General features: G+C 38.6%; 3 protein-coding genes and 2 non-coding genes across 8 annotated transcripts in view; 2 read left to right on the forward strand and 3 right to left on the reverse strand.

Moving 5' to 3' along the window:
• The first annotated feature begins 155 nt into the window (after nucleotides 1-155).
• On the forward strand, nucleotides 156-4,341 carry LOC108144988 (cystathionine beta-synthase). Its single transcript, XM_017270146.2, has 4 exons — nucleotides 156-262; nucleotides 1,953-2,177; nucleotides 2,813-3,854; nucleotides 3,931-4,341. Exons 2-4 carry the CDS (start codon nucleotides 1,955-1,957, stop codon nucleotides 4,232-4,234), a joined length of 1,569 nt encoding a protein of 522 aa, XP_017125635.1. The 5' UTR covers nucleotides 156-262; nucleotides 1,953-1,954; the 3' UTR covers nucleotides 4,235-4,341.
• Nucleotides 4,342-5,774: 1,433 nt separating this feature from the next.
• Nucleotides 5,775-10,455, reverse strand: LOC108144296 (dolichyl-diphosphooligosaccharide--protein glycosyltransferase subunit STT3A). Its single transcript, XM_017268986.2, has 6 exons — nucleotides 10,130-10,455; nucleotides 9,199-9,527; nucleotides 8,280-8,669; nucleotides 7,783-8,070; nucleotides 6,846-7,325; nucleotides 5,775-6,624 (listed from the first exon to the last, which is right to left on the reverse strand). Exons 1-6 carry the CDS (start codon nucleotides 10,227-10,229, stop codon nucleotides 6,070-6,072), a joined length of 2,142 nt encoding a protein of 713 aa, XP_017124475.1. The 5' UTR covers nucleotides 10,230-10,455; the 3' UTR covers nucleotides 5,775-6,069.
• On the reverse strand, nucleotides 6,694-6,778 carry LOC121466778. The gene has a single exon (XR_005976958.1). It is a non-coding gene; the product is annotated as a small nucleolar RNA Me28S-U3344 (small nucleolar RNA).
• LOC121466779 lies at nucleotides 8,151-8,233 on the reverse strand. Its single transcript, XR_005976959.1, has one exon. It is a non-coding gene; the product is annotated as a small nucleolar RNA Me28S-U3344 (small nucleolar RNA).
• A 122-nt stretch (nucleotides 10,456-10,577) lies between the features above and the next one.
• Nucleotides 10,578-18,881, forward strand: part of LOC108144312 (blood vessel epicardial substance) — a 30,363-nt gene continuing 22,059 nt past the window's right edge. Inside the window, exons 1-2 of one of the 4 annotated variants that reach the window (XM_017269020.2) lie at nucleotides 10,578-10,599; nucleotides 16,988-18,202. In XM_017269020.2, the coding sequence (XP_017124509.1) occupies nucleotides 17,660-18,202 (543 nt within the window). In that variant the 5' untranslated portion in view covers nucleotides 10,578-10,599; nucleotides 16,988-17,659. Of the gene's footprint in view, nucleotides 10,600-10,688; nucleotides 11,009-16,987; nucleotides 18,203-18,881 lie in introns of those variants that run through there. The other 3 variants (XM_017269029.2, XM_017269038.2, XM_017269012.2) reach the window with 3 other exon arrangements.

An 18,881-nucleotide genomic window follows, 5' to 3' on the forward strand; every position in this document is an offset into this window, starting at 1 on the left:
ATTTTTTTCGCTATAATAAATATTGACGGTAACTTATTTCAGAGAAAAATGCGTTTTAGGATGCATGTGATTGTTTTGAGAAATGAGAGCTGATCCCACTGTGCGCTGCCGCTAGCTCTGCCCACGTCGCTGTCGACCGTTACAGAAGGTTGGTTAGGCCTTTGTTGGATTTTGTTCAATTGCCGTTGTTGGCAGCATCGTGGCGGTCGATTCTCGCATTTCTCTCTCCGTTAGTTGTTCCTTGGTAACACCTTTAGCACTAGTAAGTAACTAAATCAAAGACTAGACTAAAACCAAAATTTTAAAACAGGCATTCTTTCGTCCTTATCCTTCTCCTGTCAAGTTTCATTCTTCATCTCACTCGCACTCTCTTTTTATGCTCTTGCAAAAAAAAAGTTCCCCAACCGGCAACAAACACAAAAACAAAGAAAAGGGAGAGAAAAAACATGTGCTTGTCTATTTTTATGTGTTGGGTTTTTTTTGTATTTGCTCGCTATTATTTGTTTTTTTTTTCTATTTTGGAGCCGCGTGCTTGTAAATTAAATATACAAATACATATGGAGGATTGCGCGTGTGTATGTGTACATTAGGGAGATAAACAAGAAAGAGCAATAAAAAGTCCTCTCTTGTATACTCTCCTTTTGCTCCCCAGAGTTTACACGTGAAAAAAAACTACCGACATTAAAAATAAAAGTACTTTTGAAATTAATATAAAATGTTATAATACTTCGGTTAAATCCAAAAATCGACCGGCAAAAATGCAAAAAAAATGTGTCATTTATAACTTTTTTAAACTGTTAAAATACGGGCTTGCCATTAAATTTAAAAAATGACATGTAGTTTTAAAAAAAAAATTAAGTAAATGTAATAAAACCTTAAGTTCAAATACTTTTTTTTGTATATTTAGGGTTATATTTTTTTCGTATAATTTATAAAAACATATTTTAATTAAGGTTAAAATTGTTTTTGGTAACTCTACCTATTCAAATTAATTGTTGAGGTTACTGATATAATTGCCCCTATTCGTCTAGATTCTGACCTACCCTATACAAGCTATAAAACTCAAGCGATACCCATAAAACGGGTTTTCAGATACCAACGCTTTTCATATAGTACACGAATATACTTTCCCTTATTTGAGTTTGCTCAGTGGGTGATAGAGTTCGAGTGGCGTGTCGAGTACAATCAATCACAGCCACCTGGAAACCTTATCATATCTATAAAATACAACCCAACTGGAACGGCAGGCAGTCCCTCTTATTTAGGGTTTCAAACCGTTAAGATAAATAATAAATTGGAAAATCCACACAAAAAAAAGATAGTTCAATATCCGACACAGTGTTGAAATTTCCACCGAACCTTGCTAATTGGCTCGCCAGTTGTGAACTTTCCCCATTTCTCTCGATAAGGAAAACCTTGAGATTTTTAATAATTAAAATAGCATGTCTCTGCCTTTCGTGTATACTAAACTAAGTGTTAAATATAGACATTTGGAATGATTATTGTGCAGTTTAAAAACAGTAGATAAGGTGTTACTTCCTGTTTTCTAAATGCCATTTCTGTTTTCTATCCTCTTGTGTCACGTCATCGTTTTTAAGGCTCGACCTTTTCGATTTCGATTGAATAATAATCTCCACACAATTTCGCAATTTACGCAATGAGACAACAAGAAATATATTTTGATTCGGCTTTCATTCACACTGAGGTGATAAGGTCTGGGGTCACCAGAGGTCAACAACAGCGCCATCTGGCATGTGTAAAATCAAATAAAATTTCCAACTGGTAGCCAAGCGCGATTATCAATTGCATAACTTGTTCTATAAAAATGAGCCAATATTCAATACACCACATCTTGGTTTATGGATAGATTTAAACCAGTTTTAAGTTTGATCTTTGTAGAGGGCTTTCATATATTTAATAGAATTTAATTTAATTTGTATTATCCCTTACAGAGATGCCACAGCCGAAGCCGTACGAAAGGCCCGCGGACTTCATCGATCCCGGAAAGCCGTCCAAGTGCAAATGGCATCTGGGAACCACCGAGAAGTCACCCCACACGCAGCGGGGCATCGCACACCGCCAGCAGATCACGCCGAACATCCTCGAGGTGATCGGATGCACTCCGCTGGTCAAATTGAATCACATTCCCGCCAGCGAGGGTATCGAATGCGATATGTGTAAGTGAATGAAACGTTGAAACTTTCTCAGTATATATATATATATATAGTCAATAGTTTACAAACCTAATTTAAAATAAATATATAGTCAAAAGTTTACAAACCTAATTTGAAATGTTGGGATCAATATTTTTCTATTTCACATCAACTTAAAGTCTATGATAACATTGATCTTTAAACCTTATTTAAGATCTTCTTTTATATCATTAATTCTTGTGATACTTAATAAAAACACTTATGTAAAAATTAAAAAAGGCTCATAAGATTTTAACTAAATTAAATGGTAAATATCATTGCCATTAAAATATAGTTAAGATTAAAATTAAAATTATTATGCTTAAAACTAACATAAGAGTTTAATCCTGCTTATAACTAACAGACAATTAATAAGGTATTGGTTCAATATTAAGTTACATATTTGATTTTCTTTTCTGTCATTAATTGTGACTCTTAATAAAAGCACTTGTGGAAAAATTAATAAAAGTCTCATAAGATCTTACCTGATTTAAATGGTAAATATCATTACCATTAAAATATAGTTAGGATAAAAAATTAAAATAATTAGAATAAAAATTGTTATATTTATAAGATCCGCCCTATGAATACATTCTAATTGACTGCTCCTCCTCTTAAAGATGCCAAGTGCGAGTTCCTTAATCCCGGCGGATCGGTGAAGGACCGCATCGGCTATCGCATGGTGCAGGATGCTGAGGAGCAGGGTCTCCTCAAGCCAGGATTCACGATCATCGAGCCGACGTCGGGCAACACGGGAATCGGACTGGCGATGGCCTGTGCCGTCAAGGGCTACAAGTGCATCATCGTGATGCCGGAGAAGATGTCCAACGAGAAGGTATCGGCGCTGCGCACGCTGGGGGCCAAGATCATCCGTACGCCCACGGAGGCGGCCTACGATTCGCCGGAGGGATTGATCTACGTGGCGCAGCAATTGCAGCGCGAGACGCCCAACTCGATTGTCCTCGACCAGTATCGAAATGCCGGCAATCCGTTGGCCCACTACGATGGCACAGCCGCCGAAATCCTTTGGCAGTTGGACAACCAGGTCGATATGGTTGTGGTGTCGGCAGGAACGGCAGGCACCATAAGTGGTATTGGCCGAAAGATCAAGGAACAGGCACCGCAGTGCAAAATTGTGGGCGTCGATCCCTATGGCTCGATCCTGGCCCGTCCCGCCGAGCTGAACAAGACCGATGTGCAATTCTACGAGGTGGAGGGCATCGGCTACGATTTCCCGCCCACCGTTTTCGATGCCGCCGTGGTGGATGTGTGGACGAAGATCGGCGATTCCGACTGTTTCCCCATGAGCAGACGCCTCAATGCGGAGGAGGGTCTGCTGTGCGGCGGTTCCAGCGGCGGAGCGATGCACGCTGCCCTCCAGCATGCCCGCCAGCTGAAGAAGGGTCAGCGCTGCGTGGTCATCCTGCCCGATGGCATACGCAACTACATGACCAAGTTCGTCTCGGACAACTGGATGGAGGCGCGTGGCTTCAAGGAGCCGGTCAACGAGCACGCCCACTGGTGGTGGAGTCTGACCATCGACCAGCTGCAGCTGCCAGCTCCTCCGGCGATCCTCAAGTCGGATGCAACGGTGGGCGAGGCCATTGGCCTGATGAAAAAGCATCGTGTCGATCAGCTGGCCGTTGTGGACCAGGATGATGGGTAGGCTGACCGAAATTCCTCTCCTTATCATGAAATCATCCATAACTTTCATCTTTTTCCTTATTCGCCCACTTAGTTGCATTCTGGGCGTGGTCGGCCAGGATACGCTGATCACCCAGATCGTGAGCATGAACCGCCAGCAGTCCGAACCCGCCATCAAGGCCATTAACAAGCGGGTGATCCGTTTGAACGAATCCGAGATCCTTGGCAAACTGGCCCGCATCCTCGAGGTGGATCCCAGCGTGCTCATTCTGGCCAAAAACACTGCCGGCAAGGAGGAGCTCAAGGCATTGGCCAGCAAGCTGGACGTTACCACCTTCATCGCCGCCGGCAAGCAGAGTCCCAAGGCCAATGGTGCCACCAACGGCAGCAGCCACTAGAGCGGCCAGTGTCAAACTCCCCATCTGTGTCATAGAAGTCCAAACACCTACCGATTATATATACCCGCATGCATTTTGCCTTATTCACAATAAAGCACTTAATATAATTCAAATTCTAACTAAAATTGGGATGGATTTGATGTCTTTTAAATATTAAATTAATATTTGCTTATTTATATATGTACTCTATGTTTGCTTCTTATCAAAGTCATGCAAAAAACAAAATGCCAAACACCAAAATACAATTATAAATTATGTTTATATGTCTTCATCTTTGAAAAAATATCCAAATACGTCTAATTTCTGATTTAGATTAGTTCACAAAAGACGATACTTCATGCAAGTCGCATTTTTCATATAATAAAGTCCGTGTGTTTAGTAATTTTTTTTGGACGATTTTGGTTTTTGAGCTGTTGATATATCGCAGAATGAAATGGAAACCAATTGTAAGTCAATTATCGGTAATATTTTACAACCAAAACCAGCTGCTAATACAAACGATGGATTGATAAGCCAAGCAAATTCAGTGGCTGTGGAAATTAATAAAAATTACAGAGCCAGTTGTCCATTTCGGAACTTTAATTTAAATCCACAGAAACCATTAACAACTTGCAAAGACAGCTGGCAGTTTCCGAGTGTCAAGATAAAATAAAAAAAAACATAATTGTAAAGGAAAAAGAAATACGTAAATAATGCAAAGACAATCTCATAAAATTAAAAGACGAGCAAATTAAGATTCAAGTGGAAGAGATTAAAAATAATAGTGAGAAAATAAAGACTATGGCAGAAACTATTAAAAACTTACAGAGTTCGCTAGTAAATACTGAATCACAAATTAAAATCAAGGATGAGGAAATTAATGACAAAACTGAAAATCATAAATCTACAAATGAAGAAATAAATAATAAATAAATCTTCGCGGAAATGATGATCAGGTGAATACGAACCTGATCTAAAATGATTGATTTATAAATCAACAAACTGAAAAGTGTATAGATGGTATTAATTATATATACGTAGAGTCCATTTGTTTGTAAAGTAACTTTAATTTTGTTAATTTAATATTTAAAAATTGTACAGTTCGGCAATATCAATATCACAAAACTATATTTTACTTTAATTGAAAATAGATTTTTCAAGATTTTATATTAAATCAACCGACCGTTAAAAACGCTATTTGATAGTCGTCAAATGTTTATAAATTAACCATTACAAATCATAAAAATGATGTAAATTATTAATTTTCCTTTCCATTTTTTTATGCCAGTTACATGGTTTTTATATTTGTATATACAATTTCAGAAATTGTTTCATTGAGTGTACGTCAAACAACTGCAAACTAAAATTAAAATTCCCTTTGCAAGGATATTTAAACTATTTACAAAAAAAAGGACAAATTCTGCTTGATAAATATTAAAAGAATTTTTAAATGCATCTTTATGGTTATAGTTTTTAAATCTTTAGCTAAAAATGTAATTAAAGTTCCTTCGATAAAAAACCCACATCACCAACAAATACGAATAACCACAAATTTCGACAATTTTTCACATTTATATATATATATATTTCGTTCGATTCGCTTACATGCTGTTTTCCTGTTTAAGGAGCTAACACGCATCTGGTACACTTGCAACATTTGTAAAAATATAAAAAAAAAACACACACACACACGTTTGTTGTGTGTGTGTGTCAGAGGCAAGTGTAAAACTAAATGCATGGAAAATCAGCAATTAATACTCGTGGAGCGAGAGAGATTACCAAGTGTTCGAGATAGAGAGAGAGGGAACTAATGTATAGAACACAGAATAGAGCGGAATGGTGAGTTGAGTTCGTCTTCAGACGCCGCGATTCGGCAGATCCTTCACCTTGTAGATGCGCACCAGCCAGTGTTCCGTGGTGTAGGCCTCCTCCAGGACATCCAGTTCGAAGTCCTTGTTGCCGATCTCGGCAGCCCGAACGCGATCGTAACCCTGCGCCTTGCCACCTTCCGTGTACATTTGGCCGAAGCGATAGTAGCACATCTTGTACATCAAACAGTTGAGCAAAGTGGGTGAACCCTCCTTGTCCACCCGGAATTCGCCATTGGCCGCATAGTAGTCCTTCTCGCGAATGTGCGCCCCGCGATCCGTACTGCCGCCAATGCGCACCATCCACAGGAATTTGTTGATATCGTCCGATGAGTAGCCAGTGAGTCCGCCGAATATCACAAGCACATAGTCCACATCCAATTCGCGCATTATCTCGTAGGCCTTCTCCTCCGACGAGGCCATCGCCTGGCCAACGCGCGATATATGCGTGTTATTCCAAGTGTTGTTGTCCACCAATATCGTACGATTTGCCATGGCGGTGATTTGATAGCCATAATCCCACCAGGACATAATGCGAGCATCCTGGAAAACATTTTGAGATTAGTTTTCGTTTGGCTACCTTTGGCAATTTGTAACAGAAGAATGATCTAGTGTTTTATCAGCTTGGTTGTTTTAGTACTCATTATGTTTCATACTCTTCCTATCAAGAATTTACAATGTAGTCATCATGAAAATTGGGGAAAAAAGATCCCGTGCCACCAGGCGTAAACGGGATGAAAAGGCTAACCAAACTGGAAACATACCTCCGGGGTGTTCATCTGCAGCCAGTAGTAGGCCTCGCGGAAGTCATCGAAGATGATGCGGCCGCCATCGTGCGACCGGGCACTCAGCACAATGCTGGGCGAGGAGTACGCCTCCGAGGTGACCCAGGTGCAGTGGAGCGTGTAGACGATCAGCATCAGTGTGATGACTCCCACAAATCCAATGGCCACCTCGCTCTTCACGCCGCCCGTCTGCTGTTCCAGCTTCTTGTGCTGCCGCTTGCTCTCCACGCCCTGCTTCGCCGATCCGCCCGCATCCACGCTCTTGATATACTTGGCCAGCAGATGCGATATGGCGATGCCCGATAGCACACACATTACGGGCGCCAGCACCAACATCAGACGGACCATCACACCGGCGAAATAAATACTGGTGACGCCATACAAAATAATGAAGATGTTCGAGTCGGTCAGCTTGGAGAAGCAGAAATACAGGCCGGCGGGAAAGAGAAACACCAGGATCTGCAAAAAAAAATATGTAAAAATCAGTACATTTATTTTAAATTATTGGTCTAAGTGAAAAAGGAGTTATGTTAATACTGCCTCAGCGATCAAAGTGCAAGGTAATCATTCAAATGCATTAAGGCGCAACTCATTCGCATCGTGGTTAAGTTTTCATCTTCGGCAGATACATATTTTTTACAACGATATAGTTAAAATATATATACAACCTATTTTTTTTACATTTAAGTCGTTCCTAACATTTTGTACTAAATTGATTTTAAAGGGTTTATATATAATATAATATGCATTTGGACTAATTGAACAACTTAAAATACTTTCTTTATATTTTAAAATTTTGTAAGAATGTAAAAAGGTAGTAATTTGTACAACTTTTTAAATACAGTTTTAGAGAAACTTATAAAATTCTCGAATATGTTTTCTTATAAAACTAACTTTTCCCCCAAACGAAACCCACCTGCAGATCAAAGTAGAAGGACGACCAGGATGTGGGCTGGTGCTCCGACACCGAGGCAATGATTGGAATGTGATTCTTGGCATAGGACGGATCCAGTAGCGAGTAAAATCTACCAGTCCAGGGCGAGACTTTGCCGGTAAGTGTGAGCAGGGTGCCCACAACAAACAGCACGGTCAACACACTGGACACCAGCGTTTTGAAGAGCAGATCGAAATGATCCTTGGGAATGCGAGAGCGCAGATAGTCCACAAAGGCGTGAATCTGGCACAACCCAAAGGTTCCCAATGCCTGAAAAAGATAAAAGCTATTAGTTGCAGTCTCTTTATTAATTTTAATAAGTAAACATTTAAATTAAATGATGATGAGTGATCAAATCAGCTTGTTTTTTTCGTACTCATTATGTTTCATACTCTTCCTATCAAGAATATATTAAGTATTCATCATAGCAGATCACTAATCTTCTATATTTCAAGTATTAGGCATAAGTGAATCCTTACCAGCATGTGCTCTGAACTCTGGATAGGCTGGAAGCCCACAAAAGAGATCTGCATGGACAGAATGGTGCCCACACAGTAGAGCGTACTGTAGGCTATGTAAATCCTGTGTGAGAACCGTCCGGTGATCATCAGGGCCAGCACGTGCAGCGGGATCAAGTTGATCAGAAAGACATAGCCTCCCCACGACGAAACCATATAAAAGTAGGCCAAAGCGGACATGGCCGACCAGAAAATCGTGCCTGTCTTCACGGCCTTGATCCACAAATAGTAGGTGAACAGCATGCAGAAGATGGCGATGCCCTCATTGTCGTAGGATCCGGCCACAGATCGGGAGATATATCCCGGAACGATGGAGATCAAAGCGGCGGCCACCAGACCAGCACCAGTGCTCTAAAAGTAAAGGAGGGCAACATTAAAACCACGTGTGCGACGAAATCTCTAAGTACTGAACTTATTAAATATTGGGTACTATTATTATTTATAAAATATATCATTTCCTGAGCTTGCTTAACTTGAAATATATGTAAAAAAAAATGATGTCTCGTGTATAGAATATTAAAAAAAGGCAAAAATACATTTCATGGGTTTTTGAATTTCTTTGTAAGATATTAGAACTGCTTTTTGCACCTATGTTAAGCGAGAATTTCTTGAAATGAAAGTATATTTATTATTTATTTATTTATTTTTGAAAATTTACATCGAAATACATTTTTCTGATACATTTTAGGGTTTTAGCCGAACTACGACTTCGTTATAAAGTGGAATTTGAGGATTTAATGAAAATTTATAGGTAATTAGTATTGTTATTAGGTTTAGGATGGGTTATTATACAGGCATTTAGGTGTTTTCCCCATAAATGCCTAATTTAAATGCCCAAATCTATGCAAGTAATAGGGTCTTTGATCCCATGGTGACTTACGTGGATCTCCTTCGTGAGGGCGTAGGTCACCAGCGTGGTCAGCGAGGAGAAAAAGGGCGCCAGGAAGACGCACACGTTTCGGATGTCGATGGTCACGTTGAGCAGCCACATGAGGCGGTATAGGGCCGCCGAGGTTAGCATTAGTCCGGGATAAATGGTGCCGCCGATGATGCGGCCCAAAGGATACCAGGCGCGGTCATCGAACCAGTTGTGGAACTTGTAGAATCCTTGCTCCGCCAGGAACCGCGTGGTGCGGTAGTTGAAGTACGGGTCGAACTCATGGATAACGCTCTCGAATCGCAGCACGGAGAACAAGCGTGTGGCGAATGCTGATCAATGCACGTTCAAATAAAAAGAGGAAAAGGAAGTCAATTTGCCGGAGTGGAAGAGGAAGACGAGCAGCTGGTGGTGGGACTGGCACGAATATCGGCTCGAGCTATCGATATTTTCCATGGTGGCGAAACATGGTCTATATATTCAAAATAACGTATTTTTTTTTTATTGAATGGCTTTCGTCTCGAACTTGATTCATTTGTTGATTGTTAATTCTTTCTTGAATGAACCAAAACTTGTGAATATGTAAAGTCATTTCTTACAATTTCCAAAATGTTTACTCTAAAAATAACGAAATCAATGTCGAAGTTTATTTAAAACCTATTCAGGCATCATATGTAATAACAAGAGATAAAAGAGCAAAAACTATAAGTATTCTAGATTATTAACAACTAAAATAAATTATTAACCATATGGTATCAAAACTCCCATCTCTGAGAATTATCATAGACAATCTGGCATCCCTAGGCGATAGCAATGCACCGCTGCCAACTATCGATCAATCGATAGCAAGCAAGCTCCAAGTTGATGCGAATGTTTGATTTTTTTTTCCAGTACGCCCACTCGAATACGCCAAAAATTTGCCCAATTTACTCACACAGAACCGCTGCCAGAATGAGAATAGCCAGTTTGACCAGGTGCTCCTGCTTTTCCCAGGTGAGCAGTCCCCGGGCGACTCCGCCCACGTCCAGCGTCATTTTTTGTCCCTCTTTCGCCTGCCGGCGTTTTTCAGCGTTGTTTATTTCGGTTTAAAAGTTGCAAAATCACCGGTACATGGGGTTTTCTGAATTCAAGGTGTCCAAGATGACTTAGGCCGCACTACAGGATCGACTATTATTGATGTTTTCGCACAAAATGAAAGCTAAAACTTGAAAGCGACGGAATTGCAAACTTGCAATTCGTGGCAAAGAGCGAAGAGTGATATCGTTATCGCGGGCTGTCGTCTGGCTATCGACAGCGGGGGTGACAACTCTGCCAGCTGAGCGCTTTTTATTATTGCCCTTTTAATCGCGGTTTCTTTTCTGCACCGTCTTTGTGGTCGCTTCGAATGTTAATTCTTGATTTATGGTTAGTTACTATTAGTGAGTCACTTAAAAGCATAGCTGGTATTTAAATCGGTAACTTATAACCGGCTGTTCCTGCGCTCATTTGCCAGCTGTTTTTGGCTCTCGGGGAGCGCGAGAGAGGACTGCTGTGCTCTCGCGAGAGCGCGATTACCGTTTGTATTGCCATATTTTTCCATTTCCCATATAAAAGCACCGCTGCTTCGTGTTTTCGTTGCGTTTTAAAAAAAATCTCGCACAAAATATGACAAGAAAACATCGGATAAATCGCCGGGCAGAAAAATCACGGTTTCCAGTGAAAAACTACTGATATTAATCAGAATTTCGAATATATATATGTATTTTGGTCTAAAGAAAAAGAGCTGTCCCCCGAAAAATCGCAAAGCGGAGTGAATACAAGTTGACTTCTGCTGGTAAATAGAAAAAAACGTACCTTAAACAATCAAAAACAAAAAGAAAAATACAACCCAAGCTCACGTGTTAAATATTTAACAACAAATTGTTCTTACCATCACACGGGGTCCCCTATTTGCGTGTGTTTGTGTCTGATTTGCTGGTTAAATTTTTTTTGGAGTGGCAGCTTTGTTATGTGCAATATACAAATATATGTTTGTGTATATATGTATACATATATATATACTGGCGGCGTTGTTGTTAGTTTTTTTTTACTTGAAGTCGCGCCAAAAGTAATTAAATAATAACCATTGCGAGTGTGTACTTTTGTGTGTAATATGCAGCCAGAATGGTGAAAAATCGAACATCAACACGGTTTTAAAAATGCATGTGTTATGTATATGTATATATCGGGACGTATGTAAGTGTGTGCGTGCGGGTGGTGGCAGCGACGCCGACGGCGACGTCGGCAGAGGGCAGCGATTGCAGTTGCCAGCACGCATCGAAGAAGAAGAAGAAGTATAAGAATACAGTGTGGGGAGGGGGGTGGTGTAAGAAAAGGAAATCAAACTCCAACTTCTTCTACTTTGCCCCCCAGACTCGTACACACCCACCCCACCCACACTCGGTGTGTGTGTGGGTGTTTTTGTGTTTGCATCTGCATGGCATTTCTAGCATGCAACTCTCTCGCGTGCTTGTGTGCGTGTGTATTTATGGAAGTTTGTGTGCCTAGACGGACGAAAGAGAGGGAAGATGGGGGCCACATATTTATTGTAATACAAGTTTCCAAAAAGTATTACAAAATTGGCAACACTTTAATATAAACACTACCAATTCGAAAAAAATATCAGATAGGATCAGGAAAATCAAATTACATATTAACAAAAATATTTACGATTTTAAAATAATAATTTAATAAGTAAAAAATAATAGGAATTGTTGATTCAGTACTTCTTAAAATACATGTTTTAAAATAAAATGAAACACATTTAACCTGCGTTAGTCATAAGTAAAAGTTCAAAAATAGGAATAAGAATGGTATGATATGAAAATCAAAATACAATTTTTATAGTAGCAAAGTTCGAATTTAGAGGTTTTTAGAAGCAACAAAATTGAAAAGAAACACAAACAATAAAGTGCTCTGTGAAATATTATATGTTTATTTCAAAAAATTGGAAAACTAGCAAATTCATTTAAAAATCCAAACAAACGTAAAGGTCGCCATTATTTCCACACACTATCTTATCCATAAAGTTGGATAACTGCCTTCCACTTGATTTTGCATCTTTAAAAGTAAAAGTAGTAGATAAGATAAGCCGCCTTTTGTTTAAAAAACGGAACTCTATTAGCTAAATGGAAATTTGTTCTTATCAGTTGTCCGTCTCTAAATGAATATTGTACTTCAGAAGTTCATAATTGTTTGTCATAATTGAAAATTTCCTATCATTAAGAGTTATAAACGCTGCCGAAAATTGACAGTAGTTCATCAGTCCGGTAATCCATCAATTTTCTATCAATGTATTTTTATGACGGCCATTTCCCAATCCATTTACATAGCCAATGAGTGATTAAGTGAGTTTTTTTTTGTATTTCTGCTTTCGCTCGAAAATAATTTAAGAAATTTGCTTTTGTTTTGCACGTTTTTGACCATAAAAACGATGTAAAATTTAATATGGCATATAGGGCGAAACAATGTTGCCGCTGACTCGTTATTGTTATTATTATTATTATTTTTGTTTACACGTGGGAAACGGAAATTGGCGAGAGAAAAACAGAAACAAAAAGTTGCCGCCGTTTCACATTCACTCTCCATTCTCCACTTGCCTTACCAAAGTTGTAAAAAAGTTACAAATCAAATAACAAAGGGAAACACTCGAGGTCCCCCTTAAGAAATGCTGCCAGCGTTGCTTTTTTTTCACTTAATTTCATGTAATTAAACCTTTACAACGCTTACGACTCGAATGTCTGATCTTTCGTTGTTCTCTTCTTTTTTTTTTTTATTTTCCCCTTTATCGACGGTTTCATTTCCAATTGTTGCCATACAAGTTTCGCTTCCAATTGGATTACGACCATAATTTGTCTGCGGGCCAAATACCAATTAGAATCGGGCAAGATATGGAACTCTGCGGGTCGCATATATAGGTTCCTATCGATATTAGAATACCCTGTAATAAGCGGGTTCTTATTAGAAACGCTCAATGATTTGAATGCATGGAAAGCGTTTTACTTATAATGTAATAATGCATTTTCCAATCGCTTTTTTATCGAATCAGTTCATTTTTGTAAAATAAAACAATCAGTGGATTTTGTATGGTTGTAGAATCGTTTTAAACAGAGATATACTGAAAAAAAACATATATTTCAGAAATTCTTAAACCGAAAAAAAATCGGTTTTGAATCGGAACTTTCACTGCAGCATGATTGAATCGATTTGTAGGAAACCAATCGAACGAAACGAACACAAATCGCTTATATGTTATAGCAATATGCGATATCTCATTAGTTGCCCCCCACGTCGATTTTAAGTTGATTGCGACTGAGCAAACATCAATTGCTGGACAAAGGCAATCGATTACTTCAATACGGAATTACCATGAACAAAAAAGTGGATAGAAAAACATCGGGGGAAACGAAGAGATGGTTACCGAATTGCCCATTAACCCCCCACTTTTTCCAATAGTGTCACTGGCCATTGACATGCCATCCAAGCCATCCAAGCCATCCAAGCCATCCAAGCCATCTAAGCCCAGTCCATTCAACCCGCCCTTTTCACCTATTTACACCCAACGACTTTTCCCTTTCTTCTGGCAATTATCAGCGAACGCTCGACCACAACTTATTGGCATTTTCGCATTAAAAGTTTCCCAGTCTTCTTTTCTACTTTTCCGGGTTTCCCTTTGTTCTGCTAACAACATTTTTTGTAAGTGTTGAAAAAAAAAATAAATGCGTGGTCGCTTAAATTGTGTTTGTGTTTTGTATGGCTACAAATGATCTCATTTTTGAGTAAAATCAAAACATTTGTGAGCATTGTTAAAGGGTTTTAAAATTAAAATATAATTTTTGAATATTCACACATTAATAAAAAAACACTACAATTTTTAAGAGAGTATTTGATAGTTGGTTAAACTTTCATTCTTAATACTTTTTTTTTGTGGTCTAGTTGTACTACACATTTTTTTTATGTTTTACTTCTTCACTTTTCGCCGCGATATTAAATCTTATTTTTTTCTAGTTTTTTTTTTTTGCCTGCCTTCGTTCGCGTTGTACTCATTTTTTTTGGCTTTGGACTTTAATTTCTGGTCTTTTAAGCCAAGTCGCGCTTAGTTGTATTTGCATGAGTTTTTTCATTTGGTTTGGTTTTGGTTTATCGTGTTGTGTGTGTTTTTTTCAAGGCAAGAAACCGATGACTTCATCTTCTCTGCCCACATTTTTGTTGTTGCCTCACAGTGTGTGTGCGTGCGTTGGTGTGGGTATACCCTTTATAGAGAGTATTTATAGTTTTTGGATTTTGCCACGCTTCAGAGAAAGCATTTACGACCTTTTAAACCAAATTAACCAACCCATTATTGGTGGTAATAGTTACCAATTACTATTTACGCTTAATGTTTTATAAAAAAAGTTCAAAAGAAATACATTTTGTATTTTCTCTCCGCAACCAATTTAGATATGTTATAGATTCAACTATGTTAATAAATTTAAAAATAAAATGTTTGAGAAGAATTTTTAAAAGACTTAAATGTTTTTAAAATAGTTAAACAAAACTATTTGTCAAAATATGTGTTATGTTTTTAAGCCTGCGATATTTGATTAACATATGAATCGACGGTAAAACTAGTTTTAGTTAGAATAACATGTTTACTTCTTGAGCTGATTTTACCAAATCGTCTAATGATATTAGCACCTTACACAATTTCATTTGAATTTATAGGAAACAAACTTTGTTAACAGGGATTTAAGGAAACAGTTTTTGGAATAGTACTTGTACATTTGTGAATCATGTTTATTTCTTAAGGTGATTTTAGATACCTTCAAATACTTTTACACTTGTATTAGTTTCTGACCTTGTTATAGTTAAGATTTTAGAGAACAGTTTTGAAATATTATGGCTTACGGTGGGAGTTATAGTTTATAATATTGATGATTGTGGTTTCGAGGGTATTCACATTCTCGGTAAACAAAGTTGATTTGCATTGCTTTGTTTTGTTGGACACCCCCAAGCAGTGATGATAATGATGAGGAAGCGTTGGCCTTGTTTGTTTTTGTGGCTGATGTGTGTCACTTGCCACTTGCCACAATCATCATCATTATCTTTATCAACCACACGCCGAAGACATTGTTGCAGTGCAGACAATATGCAAAGTGTTGAGTAATAGTCAACACAGTCGACATCACTTGTGCATCATGATCATTATCATCATCAGCAGACTGTCTGTCAACGGTTGGCTGACCGCTTTCAATAACCACACTGAGACAAATTCTTATAGAAATATGTTTTCTTGGTGCATTTCTGGCACACAAACTTTATTAATCATATAATTTATTATTTTTTTCAAATTCATTAGCATTGCTTATATCCAGCTTAAGGACTAATATGTTTTTGTAGAATGTTTGTCATGAGGAATACGAAAACAATGTAAATAAACCGGCAAGGTGCAAGGTCACATTATTTCCGGTTGGTGGCATGGTCCCACTGTTTTTCTTACACATGTGCAAAATATCTTATTGGTCTGTTATGTTGCATACATTGTACGGCATATCATATATTGTTTCTCTCTGTGCAGTCGGGGACCACAAACTTTGCGACATCAAATTGATTATTTCGATGCCCTTCCATGTCGGTCTTTTGGCCTCCGTTCCACTATTTTCTCTCTTTTCCTTCCACGCTATCTTTCATACCCGTTGGCTTTGTTTTATTATTTATGTCCAGGCCGGAAATGTTTCGTTTTCCAGTCGCACTCTCACCAGAGCAACCCCAACACTATAAAATATACAAAGACCGCAGACCATATAGACCATACCCTCACCCACTTTTGGCCACTTTCCCAGTGTTTTATTGTTTTTTGTTGCCGTTCTCTATTGGGGTCAGCAAACAAAACTCGCACCCGTTGTTGTTTGCTTTGTTCTACATGTGTATATACCCTCTGGAGAGTTTTTGACCAAGTTTTGTTGGCCTGGTCGAGTCGGGAACAGGTTGTGCGGATCTCTATCGCACAACAAAATTGCAGTTAGTCTTTGGTTCCTTGAATTTCTGTGGATTTTCGTATGATTTATTTCGGATTACCATGATTTTGTGTAGATTTTCGTATGATATATGTATTTTGGGATTTCCGTGAATTTTTGGTTGCGTTGATCTGCAGATACAAACTGGTGGAGGTCAGTGGAGTGCTGAAGACTGTCCGAGGGGTAGTAAATTTCCTATATACAACCAAAACATACCATGCTTAGTAAACACATTTCAATATCCAACATTTGTCGTATCACTTATAAGTCACACATTTCCTTTTAATCTGCTGACTAACTCTTTAATCAGTTGTATATTTTGCATTCAACTGGGGAAATGTAATACTATAATAATAATCGGATATCAAGGGAGCAAAGTTAATAATATTCAGTTTAGTTCGAGTGATAAATGGTTTTTATGAGTAGATTACACTTTAATTAAAAACGATTTGATGGTATGGTAAATTAAATATTCTTATTAATTCTTAACCAATCGGAGCAGTCAGCGGCTTTAATACTTCGATCTCTGAGAATAAGGGCATTCGCTAGCACCTGCAAAGGTTCCCAAAGGGGTTTTTGACTGACTTGCAATATCGATTTACAATTTATTAATGATTTACGCAAACTAATTGCCTCCGATTTTGTTGCGTATCATTGTTGCAATGTGATTTTTTTTATTTTTTTTCCCAGCCACTTATTAATTTATTTTTGATGGAAAAAAGCAGTTATTAATTGTCTACAAATGGCTTACTCGTATTTTATTGCATTTTTTTTTGCAGCAGCTGCCTAAACGATGCAACAATGTGACAGGCGGCAGCAGCAGCAGCAGCAGCAACAGTGCCAGGAGCAACATCAGCGAGAAATCCAGCGGCAGCCACATAAATTACAGAAGTAATAGCAATAGTCCAAGCATTGTTTTTTTAACAATTTTTAGGAAAAGAACAAATGTATCAACGACAGGAACAACGGCAGATTAACTAGCAGCTAAAGTCACAATCTAAACAGTTTAAACTATAATAATTGATTTAAATTTAATATTGTATTAACGAGGACATCAACCGTTGGCAACTCTCTAGCCGAGACACTAACCGCTCAGCACAAAAATTTCGAATAGGGCAGCAGCAATAACGAAACCACCAGAAAAAAAGATGGCAAACATCGAGTAAACCATAATAGTAGTAGTTATTAGTAAAAGATAGAAATCCGAAAATATTTTAAGTGCAAATAACGAGAAACAAGTGTTTTTCGACTGAGAGGAGACAACAACCAAGCGGCTAAGCCAGCGGATACACCAACCCTTTGGAGAAGCTTGTGATTGTAAAGAAGTGTCTCCAAAAACAAGCTTACAGATCAGGCTGAGGAGAGCGACAGACTGATACGAAGGTAGCTAAGGGGAGAGCAGGATCAGTAGGATTAGCAGGATTAGCAAGATTAGCAGGATCAGGATTGAAATGCCAAGCACGACGGGCAGTGCAGCAGGCGTTGGAATGGGAGCTTTGATCAATAGTGCCGGCAGTAGCGCCAGCAGTGTCATGGGCATTGGACTGGGCGGAGCAGCCGCAGCAGGAACTGGAGCTGGAGCTGGAGCAGAGGCCTCAGCCGGCACCTTAATCGCACAGAGCACGGCGGGAACAAGCGCCGCCAGCAGCGGTACCATCACTTGGGACAACAATGGCACCCTGCGATCGATCAATCCCGGCGACTGGTCCATCGAACAGTGCCTCGGTTGGCAGCAGCCGCATCACCTGTACTTTCAGCTCGGCTGGGCCTTTCTCTTCCTGGCCTTCCTGGCGCCCCATGGTCCCTACGGATCGCTGTGGATGCGGGCCATGCTGCTCATTGGCTGCCTGATGATGGGCATGCACGGCTACCTGGTCGCCTGCACGCCGGATGTGGTCCTATGGTCGGGCATGGGCCTCTTTGTCAACTTCGTCTATCTCGTCGTGGTGCTGTGTCGGCTGAGACCCGTGAGATTTGAGCAAGAAATCGAGGCGGTAAGTCGTACATCAATATTCTATCCATATAAGTATCTTAGTACATTTGCCTAATACATGAAGTAAAAGTTTTTCAAGTCTAAGAAGTAGAGTTCTAGAAGAACTCTAAAAATAAGTATATTTTTTTAGCTTTGGCATTTCTATTATTAATGGGAAATATCAAACGTATTTTTTAGTGGTAAAATATTGTAATTATTTTTGAAAAAAATTTGTTTTACTGAAATGAATTGCTTGTAATTTTTAAAAATGTTTGTTGCTTAACAACTAAAATACAATAAAAGCCGTAATAACTATTAACTTTGAAAAATCTTTTAACCTATTTCTTAAATCGCATTTATTCGATTTTGAATACAGCTATCTATGAACAGGTTCACATTTTAATGTAAGGAAAAAAAAGCAAGATAATAGAATACTTTCTATACATAATGAAATATTTAAATTGTTTTTTTAATTGAACTAAAAATAAAGAAACAGGCATACCCAATTTAAGAAAGTTAAAAAATGTAAATTAGTAATTCATTTCAAAGGCCATTTACCCCAATTAAATAAATTAGCCGAAAATTAGGCAACGCAATCAATATCACTACTCAAGTGAATTGATTTTCTGACAACAAAAATACCCTCACTTTTTATGGAATCACCAATTAAGTTGTAGACCGACAAGAAAAACAATCATTTA

The sequence above is a fragment of the Drosophila elegans genome, unplaced genomic scaffold, assembly GCF_018152505.1.
Source record: "Drosophila elegans isolate 14027-0461.03 unplaced genomic scaffold, ASM1815250v1 contig_149, whole genome shotgun sequence".
Lineage (NCBI taxonomy): Eukaryota > Metazoa > Arthropoda > Insecta > Diptera > Drosophilidae > Drosophila > Drosophila elegans.

Excerpts from the sequence above, each read along its gene's own strand:
- LOC108144988 (XM_017270146.2), top strand. The coding sequence starts at position 1,955 with ATGCCACAGCCGAAGCCGTACGAAAGGCCCGCGGACTTCATCGATCCC. Across the intron at positions 2,178-2,812 it reads GGGTATCGAATGCGATATGT|ATGCCAAGTGCGAGTTCCTT; the intron begins GTAAGTGAATGA and ends CTCCTCTTAAAG. Across the intron at positions 3,855-3,930 it reads GTTGTGGACCAGGATGATGG|TTGCATTCTGGGCGTGGTCG; the intron begins GTAGGCTGACCG and ends TCGCCCACTTAG.
- LOC108144296 (XM_017268986.2), bottom strand. The coding sequence starts at position 10,229 with ATGACGCTGGACGTGGGCGGAGTCGCCCGGGGACTGCTCACCTGGGAA. Across the intron at positions 8,670-9,198 it reads CCCTCACGAAGGAGATCCAC|AGCACTGGTGCTGGTCTGGT; the intron begins GTAAGTCACCAT and ends CTTTACTTTTAG. Across the intron at positions 8,071-8,279 it reads AGAGTTCAGAGCACATGCTG|GCATTGGGAACCTTTGGGTT; the intron begins GTAAGGATTCAC and ends TATCTTTTTCAG.